We start from the raw sequence: 22,067 nt of genomic DNA, 5'->3' as shown, positions 1-22,067 counted from the left end.
TCAGACCACAGTGCAATCAAATTAGAACTCAGGATTAAGAAACTCACTCAAAACCATACAACCACATGGAAACCCAATAACCTGCTCCTGAATGACTACTGGGTAAATAACGAAATTAAGGCAGAAATAAATAAGCTATTTGAAACCAATGAGAACAAAGACACAACATACCAGAATCTCTGGGACACAGCTAAAACAGTGTTTAGAGGGAAATTTGTAGCACCAAATCCCCACAGGAGAAAGCGGGAAAGATCTAAAATTGCCACCCTAACATAACAATTAAAAGAACTGGAGAATCAAGAGCAAACAAATTCAAAAGCTAGCAGAAGACAAGAAATAACTAAGATCAGAGCAAAACTGAAGGAGATAGAGACACGAAAAACCCTTCAAAAAATCAGTGAATCTAGGAGCTGGTTTTTTTGAAAAGATTAACAAAATAGATAGACCACTAGCCAGACTAATAAAGAAGAAAGGAGAGAAGAATCAAATAGATCCAATAAAAAATGATAAAGGGGAGATCACCACTGATCTCACAGAAATACAAACTGCAATCAGAAAATACTATAAACACCTTTATGCAAATAAATAGAAAATCTAGAAGAAATGGATAAATTCCTGGACACATACAGCCTCCCAAGACTAAATCAGGAAGAAGTCAAATACCTGAATAGACCAATAACAAGTTCTGAAATAAAGGCAGTAATTAATTGCCTACCAACCAAAAAAAGCCCAGGACCAGACAGATTCACAACTGAATTCTCCCAGAGGTACAGAGAGGAGTTGGTACCATTCATTCTGAAACTATTCCAAACAATAGAAAAAGGGGGACTTCTCCCTAACTCATTTTCTGAGACCAGCATCATCCTGATACAAAACCTGGCAGAGACACAACAACAACAACAACAAAATTCAGGCCAGTGTCCCTGATGAACATCATTGTGAAAATCCTCAATAAAATACTGGCAAACCAAATCGAGCAGTACATTAAAAACCTTATCCACCACAATCAAGTTGGCTTCAACCCTGGGATACAAGGTTGGTTCAACCTACGTAAATCAATAAACATAATCCATCACATAAACAGAACCAATGACAAAAAACACATGATTATCTCAATAGATGCAGAAAAAGCCTTTGATGAAATTCAACGCCCCTTCATGCTAAAAACACTCAATCAACTAGGTATTGATGGAACATATCTCAAAATAATAAGAGCTATTTATGACAAACCCACAGCCAATATCATACTGAATGGGCAAACGCTGGAAGCATTCCCTTTGAAAACCAGCACAAAACAAGGATGCCATCTCTCACCACTCCTATTCAACATAGTATTGGAAGTTCTGGCCCGGACTATCAGGCAAGAGAAAAAAATAAAGGGTATTCAAATGGGAAGAGAGGAAGTCAAATTGTCTCTGTTTGCAGATGACATGATTGTGTATTTAGAAAACCCCATTGTCTCAGCCCAAAAACTTAAACTGATAAGCAACTTCAGCAAACTCTCAAGATACAAAATCAGTGTGCAAAAATCACAAGCATTCCTATACACCAATAATAGGCAGACAGTCAAATCATGAGTGAACTCCCACTAACAATTGCTACAAGGAGAATAAAATACCTAGGAATACAATTTACATGGGAAGGACCACTTCAAGAAGAAATAAAATTCACTGCTCAAGGCAATAAGAGAGAACACAAACAAATGGAAAAACATTCCATGCTCATGGATAGGAAGAATCAATATCATGAAAATGGCCATACTGCCCAAAGTAATTTATAGATCAACACTATTCCCATCAAGTTACCATTTACTTTCTTCACAGAATTAGAAAAAACTATTTTAAATTTCATATGGAACCAAAGAAGAGCCCATATAGCGAAGACAATCCTAAGCAAAAAGAACAAAGCTGGAGGCGTCATGCTACCTGACTTCAAACTCTACTACAAGGCTACAGTAACCAAAACAACATAGTACTGGTACCAAAACAGATATATAGACCAATGGAACAGAACAGAGGCCTCGGAAATAACATCACGCATCTACAACCATCAGATCTTTGACAAAACTGACGAAAACAAGCAATGGGGAAAGGATTCCCTATTTAATAAATGGTATTCAGAAAACCAGCTAGCCATATTCAGAAAACTGAAACTGGACCCCTTCCTTACACCTCATATAAAAATTAACTCAAGGTGGATTAAAGATTTACATGTAAGACCCAAAACCATAAAACCCTGGAAGAAAACCTAGGCAATACCATTCAGGACATAGGCATGGGCAAAGACTTCATAACTAAAACACCAAAAACAATGGCAACAAAATCCAAAATTGACAAATGGGATCTACTTAAGCTAAAGAGCTTCTGCACAGCAAAAGAAACCATCATCAGGGTGAACAGGTAATGGGATAACCTACAGAATGGGAGGGAATTTTTGCAATCTATCCATCATACAAAGGGCTATTATCCAGAATCTACAGGGAACTTAAACAAATTTACAAGAAAAAACAAGCAACCCCATCAAAAAGTGGGCAAAGGATATAAACAGACACTTTTCAAAATAAGACATAATACGGCCAACAAACAGATGAAAAAAAGCTCATCATCACTGGTCATTAGAGAAATGCAAATTAAAGCCACAAAGAGATACCATCTCACACCAGTTAGAATGGCTATCATTAAAAAGTCAGGAAACAACAGATGCTGGAGAGGATGTGGAGAAATAGGAATGATTTTACACCATTGGTGGGAGTGTAAATTAGTTCAACCATTGTGGAAGACAGTGTGGCGATTCCTCCAGGATCTAGAACTAGAAATACCATTTGACACAGCTATCCCATTACTGGATTTATAACCCAAAGGATTATAAATTATAAACCCATTACTGGATGTATAACCCAAAGGATTATAAATCATTCTACTATAATAACACATGCACACATATGTTTATTGCAGCACTATTCACAATAGCAAAAACCTGGAACCAACCCAAATGCCCATCAATGTTAGACTGGATAAAGAAAATGTGGCACAGGGCCGGGTGCAGTGGCTCATGCCTGTAATCCCAGCACCTTGGGAGGCCGAGCTGGGCAGATCACAAGTTCAGGAGATTGAGACCATCCTGGCTAACACGGTGAACCCTGTCTCTACTAAAAATACAAAAAATTAGCCGGACGAGGTGGCGAGCGCCTGTAGTCCCAGCTACTCGGGAGGCTGAGGCAGGAGAGTGCCGTGAACCCGGCAGGCAGAACTTGCAGTGAGCCGAGATCGTGCCACTGCATTCCAGCCTGGGCAACAGAACAAGACTCTGTCTCAAAAAAAAAAAAAAAAAAATATGGCACATACACACCATGGAATACTATGCAGCCATAAAAAACAATGAGTTCATATCCTTTGCAGGGACATGGATGAAGTTGGAAACTATCATTCTCAGCAAACTAACAGAGGAAAAGAAAAGCAAACACCATATGTTCTCACTCTTAAGTGGGAGTTGAACAATGAGAACATACAGGCACAGGTTGGGGAACATCACACACCAGGGCCTGTCAGGGGGTGGGGAGCAAGGGGAGGGAGAGCATTAGGAAAAATACCTAATGTAGATGATGGGTTGATGGGTGCGGCAAAGCACCATGGCACACGTATACCTATGTAACAAACCTGCACGTTCTGTGTGTGTATCCCAGAATTTAAAGTATAATAATAATAATAATAATAATAAAGTCTGGCCCAAGACACCAGGAACATTCTGCTGAGGGAAAGAGCAAGGATGCCAAATAGGTTTTTCTCTGGAATTCCAATGAGATTGACTGAAAGTAGCTACCTGAATCCCTGTATGTAAAACGATATTGCTGTTTTATAATAGCTTCCATAGGCACACAAGAAGAAAATAGCAAACTATCTGCCCTTCTGCAACAGTGATTAGAATTTGGTTCATCCCAAATTGCTTCTATAATTATCTGTATATGTGAGGTTAAAGGGAGTTGGTAGGCTCAAGTAGCCAGACCACCAGGCATCCAGATTTCTGTATAGGGTGGGTCTTCAGTACTCATTTGACCTTAGGTAAATAACTTGACTTCCTCTGTCTAAGCCGTATCTCTAAAACAGGGATGATAACATTTGCCCTTTCCTCCTCCCTTGGGTTCCATGAGGAACAAATGAGATCACTTATGTGAAAAAGGAAACACTAAAAAAGTATAAGTCAAATTCTAAAAGTGTAATTTTAAAAATTCCGACCCAAAGTATACGTTCTCTGCAAAATTTTAAATTTGAATGTATCACATTTCAGAAGGGGCTATTTAGTTCTGCGGGATTGAATGAGGCAACAATAATGTACAATAAATTTCCCAGTGATTGGCAGGAAGCCCCACAGAAGGCGGGGGTTGCTTTCAGCTTCCCTGTTTGTCAAAGACCACACTTAATATCTTCCATTTTCCACACTTTTGAATGGCCAGTGCTTAGCTATCTCTCTGCTAATTCATAAGCTACCCTAGGGCTGGCTCAAGGAAAAAGTCAAAGTTAAGGCTATTCTGCCCCCAAAACTTGATACCCATTCAGTTCCTGTCCAGCTGAGGTATAAAAGTAAAAAAACAAAAAGGGGAGAAAAATAATCTATCAATGTCATCACCCTAGCCATTCCCTAAATAAAACCCTCAAAAATTTTGGAAGAAGGGAGATTAAGATCATATTCATTGTTGGAATTCAATGTAAACTTTTTCACAATTCTTTTGCTCTGTACACTTTACAGGTCTGAACTTCCTAAACTTTTATGATAATGGGGTAATAACCTTACTTCAAAGAAAATAAGGATCAACAATATGCAGTGTATTTATCAACACTTCTAATTAGATATTTGACTAGAGATGAGATTTATGATTCACCTTCTACTCACTGGACTTCAGTTCTCCTCGCCCTTAAGTCTAGTGAAAAGGCTAAAGATCCTTTATGCCAGAGATACTCTTCATTCTTCCCTTGTGGTACTTGAACACCCACTCAGGGTACATGTAATATTCCTTCTTTATTGTTTATTTCAATGCACACAGTTAGTATGAATCAGGTGGCAAGAACAAACCTAGCAAAATTGCTTCAGCTGTGTGCAGCACTTATCTAGAGCATAATATCTGTATGCATCATATCTAGAGCACTTCCACTACCATCATTTCATCTGATTCTCATAATTACTCTATGAGACAGACACTACAGATGTTATGATCCCCTTTTATACAGATAATAAAACAATGGCTCAAAGAAATTAAACAACTTGCCCAAAATTATGTAGCCAATTTATGGCAAATCAAAACCAGAGGTCAGGGTTTCTGACTCCAGATGGCATGATCTGCCCACTACACTGCAGGGATTAAGACTCTCATTACAGATTAAATGATGGGCATCTCCTCATGCCCAGAGAGGTAGCTCTGATGGAATAATGGGAATGGGAATTTGCCCATTACTCTCCATTCTCGAACTTCTCCTGCTATAAGTTTACCTTCAAATAATGAAAAAAAAGCAACAGTTTTTGCTTTTCAGAATAATAGACTAGCCACCAATATATGCCTCTTAGAACCATCCTCATAACTTGTTTGTAGAATTTAGCCGTAGTGAAGCAAGAACCTTATAAGCAGTAGCATTAAAGGAAATATGCAAATAACATTCACAATATGAGAATGCCAAACATAACCCTTATTCACAGACGTGTCTAACAGTGTGTTCCTGGAGTGTGATAATCAAGTAAAAGACTTACTCTGTAAAAGAAAACCACCAAGAAAATCAATTATTTTTTAAAAACTGACCTGACCCATAGCTTTTTATAGTTAGTATACAGTTAATTATATACCTGTGCTACACAAGCACTGTTTGTCCACCTAATTATCTGTTTCTCAAGTGAAAATTTTTGGTGAAGAGAAACAAATCAGATTCCATTTAACTTCCATGAGTCAAATAAGAAGTCGTCTATCTTGGAGGCATAACAGCTGGAACAACATCACGCATTTATTATCTGAAATGCCCATTGATGTAGAAGCAGTTCTTATACCAATAGCATGATCAGACCTCCCCACTTGCCCAGGACAGACCCAGTTTTTACCCGTCAACCCAATGTAATTATTAACAGTGTCCATTTATCTCTCTGAAATGTTCCACTGTGAGTAATTAAGTATATATTTAGCCTACAGATTAATATTCTCCCAGCTGTGCCTTAATCCTAAAGGCTATCATATTAATCAAAAAGATAGCACTGAGTGATTAAGTGTACGTTCTGATCATATTTTGTGTTTTTGAAATACCCTCTCGTGCGTGAAAGATAGAGACAGTGATATGTAACAAAGTAGGATTCAGGCTAGCTAAGCTTTAGCCCTCACTGTGCCATAAAATTGTATGAAATTAAACTATTGATTTACTGCTCTGTGCTTATTTTTCTTAAATATAAAATTAGGAGCTTAGACCAATTGTTCGTAAAACCACCTCATGATTCTAAAATGTATGAATCAATGTTAGTTGAGCACTGATACTGTCAGTAGCAACATAAAAGATGTGGATTTTTTTAAACAAAAAGGTGCTTGATGTTCATATGTGAAGTGATTAGACTTGAGCAATGTGGAAAAGCTGAGGTTTTGTACTACCTGAATGGCACTACAGAAATTCAGATTTACATAATCTTCTTCTTTTTCTTCTGCAGTTTCTGTTTCTATTCTTGTTCTTCTCTCTTGCCTTTATTCTATGGCCTTGATGTCAAGGTGCCTCTTAAAGGTAAGATTCCATTTAATTCTCAAAATGTGGTTCTAAGAGGTATTTGATAAAAAGGATGTTGCCTATAGTTACTATGCCTTTCTTTAGTGTTTTGTTTTGTTTTGTTTTGTTGTTTTTTGAGACAGAGTCTTGTTCTGTCACCCAGGCTGGAATGCAGTGGTGCAATCAGATCATTCACTGGCAGCCTCAATCTCCCAGGCTCAAAGCAATCTTCCAACCTCAGCCTGCTGAGTAGCTGGGACTATAGGTGTATGTCACCATGCTCAGCTAATTTTTTGTTTGTTTGTTTTTAGTAGAGACAATGTGTCACTTTGTTGCTCAGGGTAGCCTTGAACTTCAGAGCTCAAGCAATCCTCCTGCCTTAGCCTCTCAAAGTGTTGACCAAGCCATCAGGCCTGGTCTATATTTTTTTAACTATGCTATATTTTTAAAAAGCAAACACACTTGCTTTGGTTAGCATAAATGCCATAAATTGAGAAACAGATCCAGTCTATTTGGGTGATTATTAGAAAAGTGAAGAAACTAAATTTTCTGGGAATCAAGAATTTGTTCCAGTTAACTGTATTACTTCGGGAAGTCACAATGTCTGTGGATGTTAGTATTCCCATCATAATCTCCCATTATGCAGAAAGTTGCATCTACATCTGCAAAGTGAAGAAATAATGACTTTATCTTTAGTGTTGCATTCAGCTTGAAAATTCTGATTCTGCTAATCTAACAAGCTAATAATGACTGCTGTTTTTTTCACTTCTTGTCCCCGGTAGAGACTAGGGAGTTCATTAAAACTCAAGGAAGCAGGCTGAGTAAAATTGGATCTTGTTTTCAAATAAGTTATTCTTCAATGTTAATACAGAAAACAAAAAGGAGAGTTTTATAATTACTATTATCAAGTCCACGTCTCATGAATACATGCATAAATAATCTTAGTGATTCCCAGTGCTGAAAAATATAGATTTTTAAGCCCCACCTCAGACTTGCTGAATCAAATCACTGGAGATAGAAGTGAGATAGAGAGAAGGCAGGAGAGGTGAGAGCAAGGACTGGTCTGTATTTAACAAGCACGCTATGTGATTCTGATGTCCAGCCAAATAGGGAAACCACAAATCTCAATACCATTGTTAAAAAAGAAGGGCCAGCGGCTATTCTAAATCCGTTTATCACACTTCATATCAACTCTGATTATCCTATTAAATTATAGTAGCCTGAGCTCTTTCCTGGACCTCGGGTGATTTAACATTTTCTACAGCAAGTTGGAAAATAGAAGAGAGGCACTTTCTCCCTCCATAGGTATGAGATCTGTTACCTGGATATGGAACACACAAGTAAAAGTGCTTTAGAATAACCTGACATAAGCAAAGAGTTAAGCAGATATGCTCAGAAAATGTATGAACTCGTAACTCACTCTCTGGCTATATTCTTTCTTCCAAAATATTTTCTTTTCAGACTGACCACTGTCCTTTGTCTGTCAAGAAAGGTGATAGCCTTGTAGGATGGAAAGAAGAGGATTGAGTCTCTTAAATTGAATGGGAATATCCAAATTGAAGTGGAAGGAGATTCTCTAGTAAAGGATCAAAATGACCAGAGTATCAGAAAACAAACAGCCTCCCCCCCACCAAAAAAAAAAAAAGAAACAGTAAATAAATTTTAAAAGTAGGGAAAATAAATTTCAGTAAGAGACAAGTAACACATGGTGGTGTAAAGAAGAAATATCAAACCTCATAAGTACTAGGTAGAAAATGTGTAGGCTTCAGCATTAACATCAATGCTGGCCAAAGCTGATTATGTCCTGGGAGCTGTTCTAAGTAATAGATACATCTAATCCTCATGAAATCCCCTGTGGGATAGGTATTGCTTTTATTCTCAATTTGTAGTTGGAGAAACTACAGCGTGTGACTTTCCCAAGACCATACAGCTACCAATTTGTACCCAGGCAGCCTCAGCCCAGAATCCACTTTTAACCACCAAACTGCCTCACAAATTAAAAAGGGCCTTTCTCCCATGTTTCAAGCAACGTTGGTTTTCATATGTATCCTCATGAGAAGCATCATTTGTTTGTGTTGTACTACTTAGCTATTAGTTTTTGAAATTACAGTGTGTTCGTCTCTGTACCTTTTCCCATTTTGTGTAACTCCTTGAGGGATGTACAAGATTTGATGTTTTTCCTCCAAAGTAGCACATAAATGACACTTAGCAATTGTCTGTTAAGTGAATGACTATAATGATAATTAATAATATAGCAAATGAATGTGACAGTGAATCTGGGTGATGTAATATAATGCATATGCAGTAAAATGGCTGAGAGGTTAGAGGGCACAGCTTACAAGTCAGATATACTTTTAAGCTTGAGTCCTGCCATTTGCTAGTTGTGTGGAGATAGGCGGTTTATTTAATCCACCCAAGATTAGGTTTCCTATTCCACAGAATGGTTATAGTCATGTTACCTACAGCAGGATGTTATATTGAGAGAATGAAATGATGTTATGCATGTCAAAGGCATAACAGTGCCTGGATAATCATTAATCAGTAACTCGTAGCTATTATTCCATTTAAAATTTAGCTACCACATTTACTGAATTCAAAACTATACTAAATTATACTGGTATTCTAGTATACAAAATTACACTAAATTCAAAATTATAACCTCTAGTACTGCCAAGTAGTTTACAGCCTAAACCCAAGCAAGTAGTTGCTTTTTCATCTCCTCTTCTCAGAGAATAATCTGGTTTTAAATAATATTAGGGAATAAAACATCACTGAAAACTGATTAATGCTACTTATGTCTCCAAAGTTGGCAAGAGAGAAATAGGAATAAGTAAGGGAAAAGTGCTTGTTTATTGGTAGGTAGTGAAAGCTTACTGCAAATTATCATATGCTTTTTTTCCATACTAAATTAGTGATTTGTATTCTGTTCATAAACCCAAGACTAGCTTAAATTACAAAGTCCTCCTTAAAATAGAGTGACTCCTACTTCTTTTCTTTTAGTAATTGCCTAAGTCATTATTGTGAGTAATAATATAGAAGCCATTGAACGCTCTCTAGAAGGCAACCCTTTCTGGACTCAGTGTTGGCTGACTAAATAACTGCATGGATTATATTAGAACTTTTACTTTAAACAAGGGGACTCCAAGTAGTTCCAGAAGATATTATCTGGCTATGCATTCTGGTTTTCCAAAGGAATAGCATATCAATGTATTAGTCAGCTTTCTCCAGAGAGGTAACCAATAGCATAGATAGATAGATAGATAGATAGATAGATAGATAGATAGACAGACAGATAGACAGATAGATGAAAATGAGAGGGGCTTTATTAGGAGAATTCACTCACCTGGTTATGGTGGTGGAGAAGTCCCATGGTAAGCCATCTGCACGCTGGAGAACCAGAGAAGTAACATGGCTCTGTTCAAATCAGAAACCCAAGAACCACTGGTGGCTCACACCTGTAATCCCAGCACTTTGGGAGGCCAAGACTGGCAGATCACAAGGTCAGGAGTTCAAGACCAGCCTGGCCAATATGGAGAAACCCCGTCTCTACTAAAAATAAAAAAATTAGCCAGGCATGGTGGCAGGCACCTGTAGTCCCAGCTACTGGGGAGGCTAAGGCAGGAGAATCACTTGAACCTCGGAGGTGGAGGTTGCAGTGAGCTGAGATCACACCATTGCATTCCAGTCTGGGTGACAGAGTGAGACTCCATCTCAAAAAATGAAGAAATAAAAAAAGACCCAAGAACCAAGGAAGCCAGAGGTGTAACTCTCAGTCAAAGGCCAAAGGCTTGAGAGTCCCAGGAGGCTGCTGGTGCAGGTCCCGGAGTCCAAAGGACGAAGGACCTGGAGTTATTAGACATTCACTCCACCTTCATGGCTTCTTATCAGGCTCCAACTCCCAACACTGTTGCGTTAGGGATTAAGTTTCTAACACATGCTTTGTGGGAAACACATTTAAGCCATAGCAACCACTCATTGTTTCATATTACATGGTTACACAGGGAGACAAAGGAAAGAAAAAAATGAGAGGAATACAAAAATAGCTATCACCAGATTGGTTGCTACACCCAGGTTGCAATGACCCATTGAAAATCCTCCTCTTCTGAGCAGGGATGAATTAATGAAGAACATGACAGCACCAGTTTTGCTCATTATCAAGTTGGGAGGACCAGAGAACAGGTGATCATGATTCTTTATCCACATACACTGGTCTAGCTCATTTTTACTGTCCCCCACTGAACAAATTTTACATGCGTTTGGATATATATATATAAAATTTTTAATGATATTTCTCCAGTGTTAACCATACATTTTTGAACTTGACAGCCCAATACTTTTACTTCCAGTCTAGTAACATAAAAAATGTTAAAAGGCACATAATACTGTGTTATTGTTCTAATGAAAAAACTTAAGAAAAGTTAATACTGCATTATTTGCTAAAATGTGCAAACATTTACTCAGGTAGCCTGGGGAAAACAAATGGCCACATGACCAGTCTCTATTATATTCATCATTTAAAGTATTAGTAGGATCAGCCAGGTGTGGGGGCTCACTCCTGTAATCCCAGCACTTTGGGAGTCTGAGGCAGGTGGATCACCTGAGGTCAGGAGTTCGAGACCAGCCTAGCCAACATGATGAAATCCCATCTCTACCAAAAAAAAAATAGCCAGGTGTGGTGGCCCGTGCCTCTAATCTCAGCTACTTGGGAGGCTAAGGCAGGAGAATCACTTAGAACCTGGGAGGCAGAGGCTGCAGTGAGCCGAGATTGTACCACTACACTTCAGCCTGGATGACAGAGTAAGACTCTGCCCCCCGCCCAAAAAAAATAAATAAACAAATAAAGTATTAGTAGGAAAATTTTACTCTTTAGTTTTTATATGGATAAGGAAAGCCTATAAGATGACTCATTGTATGCCAATTAGTAATTCCTTTTTATGTAAATGTATCCATTAGCTTTATCCAGTCATATATAAATTATTTCCCTATTTGTCTCACAAATTGTATTAATAAAGCATAGGGTAGGAGTTATGTTTTATTCATCTTTGTATTTTTAGTGTCTATAACAGTGCCTTATCTATCCTAGGTGCAGAATAAATTTCAGATTGACAGATGAACTGAGAGGCAGATGGATGAATGAATAGCTTGGAAAATGAATATGAAAGCAGATTTGGGATATGTTAGATCAAAGCCATGAAGAGCATTGTCATATCTTACAAAGATAACTCATATTCGATTTGTTTTTTTATATACCATTTGAAGACTACCTTAAAGAATGCATTGACAAAGGAAAGAGGACATAAACAAATGTATTATCCCCTCCTCTGTAGCTGAAATAGCCCACTAACTGGGCTCAGTGCTTCCACTATAGACATTCTTATAACTCATTCTCCACACAGCAGTTAGTCAGCTTTTAGAAAGGCAAACCTTACCTTGACCCCCTCCTAGGAAAACATCACTATTAGGATCAAGTTCCTTCAACCAATCTACTGATAACAAGTTTAAAAAAAAAAAAAAAGATCAAATTTGAATTTTTTAACTTGGCCAACAAAACCGTGCATGGTCTAACCACACGGGCAATCTCTCAGGCTTCCTGTTGCTCCAGTTTCTGTTAATGAACCACATGCCTTCCTGCCTTCCACAGGGTTTGCCCAAGCTGTCTTGGTGCACAGAATGCTTCCCTTCTGCTTTAACTAGTAAACACCTACTACTCACCTGTCCTTCGGATTTCAGTTCAGTTGTGATTCCCACAAGGACATCTTTCTCAACTTCCCTTCTGAACAAATTTTCCATACATTGGGGAAATATATGTATATATATATTTTAATTAATGTCTCTCTTTCTCATTGTAAATAAGCTTCATGAGGATAACGACCATATAATTTTGCTCAGCTTTGTATCCCAAATACCTAGCACATAATCAACAGTGTCTAGCATGTAGTCAACAATCAATAAATACTTCTAAAATAATATTAATGATATTTCAATAAGGAAAAAGGGACGATATCTTGCTTGACAGTTCAAAAAGTACATTTATATTGATCATTTTATGTAATACTTACAACAATCCTGCATAATAGAGACTGTTATAACTCTCTGTCTTAGTCCATTTGTGCTATTATAACAAAATACCTGAGACTAGGTAATTTATAAGTAATAGTAATGTATTTCTCACCATTCTGGAGGCTGGAAGTTGAAGATCAAGGCACCAGCAGTTTTGGTGTCTGGTGATGGCCTGGTCTCTACTTCCAAGATGGCACTTTGTTGTTGCATCCCCTGGAGGGGGCAAAGCTGCATCACAGGACAGAAGGGACAGAGGGGCAAAAGAGCCTAAGTTAGTTCTCTCCAGCTCTTTCATAAGGCACTAATCCCTCATCCATTCTGCACTCATGGCCTAATAACCTCCTAAAAGCCTCACCTGTTAATACTCTTGCACTGGGGATTAAGTTTCAACATGAATTTTGGAGGGGACACAACATTCAAAATATAGCACTCTGCAAACATTAATTTCCTAATATAAAAAAACTGGCAAGTAATAGCACCCACTGTTTTTCTGAGGGTTGAGTAATATTATACAGTAAAGCAATTAGTTTAGTAGTTGGCACATAGAATGGCTCATTGAAGGTCAAGTTTGTAGACATACCAAGAATTCTGTCTTGAATCATGCCTTTCAAGATGTACTTCCATCTTCCTGGACCACATTTCCCACATCATGATTAAATGGTTGATACCCATTCATCCTTCCCACCTCAGTGGAAAATCAGGGAAGTCTTCCCTATCCTCCAGCTTCAGTTACATTTCATGCAGTATTATTATGTCTTCCCTACCAGGATTTTTATGGACCAATTATTTAATAATCTTCAGTCTCAGTGTCCTCATCTGTATTGTGGAGGTAATAACAATAGCTACCATTTATTGAATACTTTATGATAAATTGCATATAAAGGGTGAGGAGTGGAAGGTGTCAGAGATGGCCCTTGTGTTCCTGGAGGGTGTAACTGGTTAGATGGTGGTACCCTTACAGATGCTACAACCACCAGTCAGAAGTGACATCACCATACTCAAGACTTGGAGTTTGTGGCATTAGCTGGGCACAGTGACTCTGTAATCACAGCACTTTGGGAAGCTGAGGCAGGTGGATCACTTGAGCCCAGGAGTTTAAGACCAGCCTGGGAAACATGGCAAAACCCCATCTCTACAAAAATACAAAAACTAGCTGGGCATGGGGGCACATACCTGTAGTAGCAGCTACTTGGGAGGCTGAAGTGCAAGGATGGCTTAAGCCCCAGAGGTTGATGCTGCAGTGAGACAAGATTGCACCACTGCACTCCAGCCTAAGCAGCAAAGCAAGACCCTGTATCAGAAAGAAAAAAAAAAAAAAACGAATTTGTAGCCTGTAGTAAAGTCTCCAGAATGGTAGCAGCAATTGCTGTTTTCCACAGATGAGGAAACTAAAATGCAGCACTGTTAAGCAACCTGTTAAAAAGAACTCCTGGGGCCGGGCGCGGTGGCTCAAGCCTGTAATCCCAGCACTTTGGGAGGCCAAGACAGGCGGATCACAAGGTCAGGAGATCGAGACCATCCTGGCTAACCCGGTGAAACCCCATCTCTACTAAAAAAAATACAAAAAACTAGCTGGGCGAGGTGGCGGGCGCCTGTAATCCCAGCTACTCGGGAGGCTGAGGCAGGAGAATGGCGTAAACCCAGGAGGCGGAGCTTGCAGTGAGCTGAGATCCGGCCGCTACACTCCAGCCTGGGCAACAGAGCGAGACTCTGTCTCAAAAAAAAAAAAAAGAAAAAAGGAACTCCTGTTACCCACTGGGTAACTGCAATAATTCAGAATGCTAATTTGAATAAATCTGGCTTTACTATAGAAATAATAGTTCCTTTTACAAGTACTTCTCAATTCATAGAAACTTAACATTCTAGGAAACTGCCTGGACTGCCTGTAAGTCCATTGATTTTTAAAGCCAACATGTGTTTGCTTAAATGAGGGGCTGTACCTCAGCTCTGATAGGTGGAAATGATGCATACATGCTTTGACACAATATATAAGATTTAATCTTTGATACACTGTACATTGAAAGTTTGCAAGTAAAAGACTTTTTGTGTTTGTATATTTATTCTATATTTAAAAACACACAAACAAAAATACATCCCTGAAGATTTTTTTATATATATTCAGATCAACTCTCTTCTTTACCACGGAACAGGAGAATGTTATATTTGTAACTAGTTATTTGGGGCTCCCATCCCAGTGGACTGTAAATATGATCTTGATCTATTTTCTCAAATCATAGCTTTCTTCACTCAGGCTCTGTCTTATTTCCCTCTTTCATCTTCTAATTAAATAATAGGTGAGTTCCCCAACTTCTCAGTCACTTTCAAGCCTCAAAAGTCTTAACCCAGTTTAAAAGTTCAATTTCAGACTCTATTTTATTCTCATTTCTTCCCTTATCCTACCTTAGGCATGAGCCAAGTACCCCCATGGAGCTGTAGTTCAGGGTCTGACTCTAAGAGATCTCTTCCTCTTCTCTGCCTCTTCAAGGCTCAGCTGTTCTGGAGAGCAGGGAGGAAGAAGAGGGAAAAGGATTATCCCTTTCACCTCCTTTGACAGTGATTGCAGATGTTTCTCTGGCTACTATTGTCCAACACTTGATATCTTTTCTATGAGAGGTGACCAAAGGCTGGCCATTCTGGGCAACATGTGTGTGAATTCTTCAGAAGGCTGTGCAGAGGATGCCCACTGCACTATTCCCAGTCTGGCCAAGGCCCAGCCTCTTCCACTGCCTCACTGGCTCCCATCGTTGGTGGTACAACCCACAGCTTTTTGCTGAGGAGGTAGCTTTTTGATGAAGTATGGGACAAAGAGACAACTACGCTGTGGCCCCTGTCTCTGCCATGTCATTACTGTTCAGTTCTCTGCTCACATATAGGCAAGGGAAGATGAGAAACTCTATGTCTAAGTAATAGAAGGCAAGTGTGCCTCTGTGACTCCACCATCAATCTCTTTATGCCTCTTTGTACCTCCTCCTCATTCCCTCAGTGTGATCTCTCCCCGACCACTGTACTTCCTTCCCACAGGTTCTCCTCTGTGACTCTGTCACTCTTTCATCCCAGTCTAACCTTGTCTTGGGAGCAAAATGGCTCCGTAAATATGCCTTCATGGCAGGAATTTCTTTGGATCTTTAAGTTGCCTCTGGTTGATAGACTAGAAGTATCCTTGGGGTACTAAGTGCCTCCTTTTCCTCCACCTTGGATTGTGGTTTTAACATTTAACTTTGGATTTAACGTTTCTGGAGTAATAGTAAGGTCCTTCTACAGAATCAGTGTCCTTATTTTATAGATGAGGAGATTGAGGCTTAGAGAAGTTAAATAACTCATCTTTGGGCATAAGCAAGAAAACAGAAATCCCATTTTCTCTATCCATGTTGTTCAGACCCTAAAGGTCATTCCCTTAAGTAGCACATGATAGCACATCCTCATAGCACATCTTCTGTGCTATTTCTGACTTTCACTGGAAGACAGCATTACGACCTAGACTTCTACACAAGTGAAAACTCAGACATATGGACTTACAGAGGAACAGGGCTAGGAGTCCTGACTGGCGCATCCCCAGAGTAGCACCTTTTCAGGGACATCTCTGGGCCAACCGAGAAACCTGTGTGGAAGAATTCCCAGGGAGTTCTTCAATCAGGACTTTCGGTGGAGACAACTTGCCAATGGCTACAATTTTGTTGGGGAGGAAATGTGACAAAGAATTAAGTCACTGAAGGGAATAGACAGGTTTGCTATTAAAATAACATATTGCAGAAACAGTAGCTACTGGAGACTCCAAAAGTGGGAGGCAGAGAAGTGGCAGGGTTTGAAAAACTACCTACTGGGGACTATGTTCACTTTGTGTGATGGGGTTCAACAGAAGCCCAGACTTCTGCATCATGAAATATATCCATGTAACCAACCTGCACATTTACCTTCTGAATCTAAAATAAGTTTCAAACATAAAATAACATATTAAATGGATATATTGGGGCCTGATGATTCAATTTAACTTCTTAAGCTATCACCTTGGAAGGCCTTAGAGGAAAAGGCAGTAATGATAATATTTCAGGCAACTCACTCTGAGACAAGAACCATTAATAGTTTTATATGCATTGTGTTGCAACAACCTTTGAAATACAGACTTCTATTTTCTCACTTAAAGTAACTAAGCTTAGAGATGTAACTTGCATAAGATCATACACATCAAAGCGGTGGTAAAGAATAAAACCTGTGTGTCTTTTTTTAAAGTTTGTTTTTTATGATTCAGCTATTAATAAAAATGATATATAAATAATTTTTTTTCCTCTGTTTTACAGAGTAACCGAAAACATGGATAAGATCCCAGAAAGACAAATGCTTCTAAACCTTCAAAGATGGCAAAATTGTTTACACCAGTGAGAGGGAGATCAAAAGCTAAGAACTACCCTGTAGCCAGGACTACAACTGTGTATTTTAAAGCCATTATTCAAGGTTTCTTACTTGACAGTTCCTACACAACTCTGTTGAAAATCTACAATATATGCTGCATTTAATGAAACATGTAAATGTCAAATCAGAAGAGAAGAACTATAAACATATATTGTGTAAAGAAAAAGTTCAGCAATGGAACTAGTTTTGGCAGATCAAGCAAAGATGTGTCTTGGGCATGGAACCAAAGTTACAATGAAACATTCAACCCCTGCTGTGCAGGGGGGTCATTTTAATGTAACACCACACCCCATGGAAACACTAGTCCTGATAATAAACATCATTTTAAAAGATCAAAACAAACAAACAAAAAAAAAACAAGGGTGGGTGGGGAGTGAAGCACGAGGAATACCTATGAAGAGCTATTTACAATAAAATGTTTCATTTGAAAAGTCTGGTTTCTTACTACAGGGATTTGCTTTTCTGTCTTTATGATTGTTTTAAACTCAGGAACAGAGACATCCGCATCGTGAATGGGAAGAAAAACACTCTTGTTTTTTGTTTTTCTGCAAAAGGTGGAGCTTGTGGAATTCATTCCACAGACGACAGATGAGAAGTGGATCACAGTGACCATAACAAAACCGGTAACCAAGTCAAAGGACCTGGGCGAATGTAACATGCGAAATAAAAGCAGATTCGATGCTTCCTTGTCCTACTCTCACATCTGCATCCCTCCATCAACAACGGACTGATCTCATTCATACTGAAAACTAAGAAGATGATACTGTAAATCACATGCTCCCTGACTTAGTTCTGTTTAGAACGCCAACATCTATGGGGAACATGGGCCAGAGAGCATCTCTGAATCTTTCGTTTCCAAAATACTGGTTTTCAAATGGCTGCTTAAAATTGCCTGCAAATGAATATGCTATATATGATCTGGGCAAAAACACAACAGAATCAATGAGTAAATTTCTACCAAGAGTCGGGTTTGCCACAGAGATGTGAATATTAAACTAAACTATTATTTTTTAAAGAATCCTTCTATGCCTAGAGTATTCTGACCTCTTCTTGTTTAGAGTGATAACATTTTTTCCCAGACAGATGACAGCAACAAGATAGCTCTACTTTTTTATATAGAAATAACATTATGTTACTGACAAGGTCATTTTCTACCAGAGACAATTAGAAGACTGGTACTTTTCCTAAGTTGTGTATTACTGAGTCTTGGATTCATCTCTGAGAGCAAATGTATGTTCCTGAAAAACTAATTTTACACCTCATTTACTGTAGATAACAGAACAACCTCAATTTTTCAAATTTTCCAAGTTTTATTTATGGGGCTAGAATTCCCATGCATAGAGAATATGTGTAGGGAGCCAGAAACTCTTTCTATGAAACGCTATACAAATCTTTCCATATGTGGGTTCAGTATCATCCTTCAGTTTTAGCACTGGCATTTGCAAAGCCAGAACAATAACTGAAGAATGTACAATAAAAATTAGAATGCTGGGGTCCCACTTTGTGTTCTTACATTTACTGCTGACCCAGGTATCTTTGGCCCAGTCACTTAACCTCTCTGTGCCTCAGTTTCCTCATCTGCAAAATGGGGTTAAAATGCTTTTTCATAAATTTTTATTTGCAATTTTAGAACAAGAGGTGCTTAAAGTAGCACAATGTGCTTTGTAATTATTACAAGTGCTGTATTATTTGACTTTCTGTGTTGTTGACAAAAAGATTCCCTCATGTAATAAAATAGTGCTTCGGTTTGGTTAAATTTAAGCACTATAGCACTGAAGCTTGCTTATCAAGCTACTTGGGACATTATTAGCAATAAAAATTGAGAGATTCAAAACCAGGATCTTTAATAATCTATAGCAAACAGATCATCTCATGCTATTGAACAAGATAGAAGAGTGTGTCATTTATATGATAAGTATCTCCCAACTCTCTTGATTGCATATGCATGCCATCATACAGAACTCTACTTTTATCACAGGAGAGCCAATCATCAAAGACTTGGAGCAAACTGACAGTATCACATAATTAGCTTGATAATCTTTTATTCTGGAGGAAAGTCAGATGACATGTCCTACTGGGAAGATACAAAACAGACCATCCTACTGGATTCTTTGTTGTTGTTGTTGTTGTTGTTGTTGTTTTGTTTTTTGAGATGGAGTCTTGCTCTGTTGCCCAGGCTGGAGTGCATTGGCACGATCTCGGCTCACTGCAAGCTCCGCCTCCCAGGTTCAAGTATTCTCCTGCCTCAACCTCCCTAGTAGCTGGAATTACAGGTGCACACCACCACGCCTGGCTAATTTTTGTATTTTCAGTAAAGACGGGGTTTCACTATGCTGGTCAGGCTGGTCTCGAACTCCTGACCTCAAGTGATCTGCCTGCCTCAGCCTCCCAAAGTGCTAGGATTACAGATGTGAGCCACCATGCCCGGCCTCCTGCTGGATTCTTTATTCAACTAGGTAGGTTCAAGATTAAATATGAGCCATAGGCTCATTAGGCAAAAAATGTGAAAGAGGATGCCTCTACAATGTTGGTGACCCAACCCTAGCAAACTTGAGTCAGAAAATATGGAAGAGGATAAATTACTCTCACATATCTAAGACTTTTCCATTTTTCTTCATTTTCTGTTCCAGGGCCCATATGAGTAAATCTATATTCCATCTGCTCCAACACACACGTTCCTTCTCTTAATTTGTTTTCCCACCCACCAAGAAATTTGTAAGTCAAAATTTATTTCCATGAACAAGCTATTTCTAAATGATTGGAAATATTTGCAAATGTGGTATGGTTTATATGCCTAATTGGCTTATCTGCTGTAAATCATATGAGAACAACAGCTAGGATGATTGTCCAAGCAGCTCTAGATGTGTTTAGGGTCACGCAAAAGAAGGTTTGTTTTTTCTTTGCTTAAGATCCAGGAGATTAGCAAATTTCTCTAGACTATAGGCTGAACTGTAAGTTTTACCAAGTCTTGCTCATGAGCCTCAAAATTAATATATCCTTGAATAAGGTCTAAATATTTCAATAGATACATCTCTCTATTATCCATTTTCACAATTATAAGAGCATCAGCAAAGTCGTGGATGTATATTCCAATCACTCATGGGTCTATGGAAATGGACCATGTTTAAATGAATACTTCCCTTGGACAGGATGTTCAGCAATAGCAAAAATTAATAATAATAAATAAAAATAAATAAAGTTATCAATAACAGTGAGATTTCCTGTGGCTCCACTTCTGCATCTGTACTACCTAGATGCATTTGGCTAATGAGTTTGCAGCGGTCAGAACAGCATTCTTCAGGGTTCATTAACTTAATTTTTCTTAATAAAATATTCATACCCTAGAAAATAAACATAACTGACTACGAAAGATAATTTGAGATAAACAAAAGCCCCAATTTAAATAGTTATTCAGGATAGAAAAATTTCATGAAAGGGGAAAAACATGGAGAGACTATCTTCAACTATCATACTTAAAAAGCATCTATCACTAAATTGAATGTCAAACTTTTTGTTAATGCCTCCCTACTTTTAGGAAATAGAATTTGCTGAAAAAAAATGACATCCCTTCTGACTTATGCCATATAAATTAAATTATTGCCAACAGTTAGGTTTTAGGGGTGGAATCTTGCTTTAATTTTTTTTTTTTTTTTTTTTTTTTTTGGCCCACAACTGCTCATAAAGGTCATGTGTGTCTTCCCAAGTCAATAAGGTAGAGCTGATATAGAACGCCTGGGTTATCACTTAGGTAGAGAGGAAACGTGTTCTCCACTAGTAATAGGAGAAATAAAGTTTGCCAAATATTTTTTGCTACAGTATTTTATTTCAACTTTGCTTTAAATTTTAAACAAATCTCTGGCAAACTTGTTCCTTTTTGTCCATTGATTGTCCAATTTTCCTGTAAACCCATTGTGTAATTCTTATGTTTGCTTTAACGTAAAACTATTCACAAGTTCATAGTTTTAAAATTAAGCATGTCTTTTTAACCTGCCTAGGTTTTTGTAGAAACTGTAAAAAGAATATTCATTGGTTTTGTGTTGATGTTTAAATAATTGGATCATCTGTGTTATATTACATCAAGATAGATGGACAGCATAGACATTTTATTTTTAAAATATTTAATTGCATTATTTCAATCTGTCAAAGGGTGGCACAGAATACACAAACACACACATACACACACACATACACACATACAGCATAGAAATTTGCTTTGTAGTTTGGGAGTTGCATTGCTTGTTGCCTTTTGTGAAATTTTCGTAACAGTGTTTTGGTAATTTAATGACAGCTTTTGGCAGTTTAATTCTATCACTTTACTAATTTAGATTTGTCTATTATGTTGAAAAAGTTCAATAGGACTTTTGAATGATAAGTAATCAAAGCAAATCTTAGATGACTGTTTATGTCATAAGTTTATGCTTCCAATATGGACCCAAGCCCCTATTTAAGCAGACTTCTAGATCTTAAGTGAGGAAAGCTGTCATTATGTTCTACTGCCTTGTCATTTCTATATAATGTACTATATTGAGAGTTAATTTCAGGCATATTGGCAAGAGGATTCAGACATAATGGAAGGTTGGAGCTAATCCCTGTAAGGCCTCTTTAAGTGCCAAATTCTATGATTCCATTTCAGAATGGGGCAGGGCAGATTCACAATCCTTTGCTGTCTTTAGTTTGGTGGTTTAGTTCTTCCTAAATAAATCTGTTGCTGAGAGTCCAAGTCCAATGTGTAATCAAAATTCCTAAAGATAGCTCCTCAGAAGGCTAAGGTGGGAGGATAGCTTGGGCCCAGGAGTTTGATAACAGCCTGGGCAACACGGTAAGACCTCATCTCAAAAAAAAAAAAAAAAAAAAAAAAGAGCAAGAGGAAGAAAATTA

At 38.2% G+C, this 22,067-nt stretch overlaps 1 protein-coding gene across 4 annotated transcripts in view; it reads left to right on the top strand.

Annotated features, from left to right (window-relative positions):
• JAKMIP2 (janus kinase and microtubule interacting protein 2) overlaps positions 1-20,215 on the top strand; it is a 188,354-nt gene extending 168,139 nt beyond the window's left edge. For 3 of the 4 annotated variants that reach the window (XM_025387744.1, XM_025387742.1, XM_025387740.1), the window contains 2 exons: positions 6,670-6,740; positions 17,078-20,215. In XM_025387744.1, the coding sequence (XP_025243529.1) occupies positions 6,670-6,720 (51 nt within the window). In that variant the 3' untranslated portion in view covers positions 6,721-6,740; positions 17,078-20,215. The remainder of the gene's footprint in view (positions 1-6,669; positions 6,741-17,077) is intronic. The other variant, XM_025387741.1, reaches the window with a different exon arrangement.
• Positions 20,216-22,067: the final 1,852 nt, after the last annotated feature.

Source organism: Theropithecus gelada, chromosome 6, assembly GCF_003255815.1.
Source record: "Theropithecus gelada isolate Dixy chromosome 6, Tgel_1.0, whole genome shotgun sequence".
NCBI lineage: Eukaryota > Metazoa > Chordata > Mammalia > Primates > Cercopithecidae > Theropithecus > Theropithecus gelada.
This window is presented reverse-complemented; position numbering and strand designations above follow the sequence as displayed.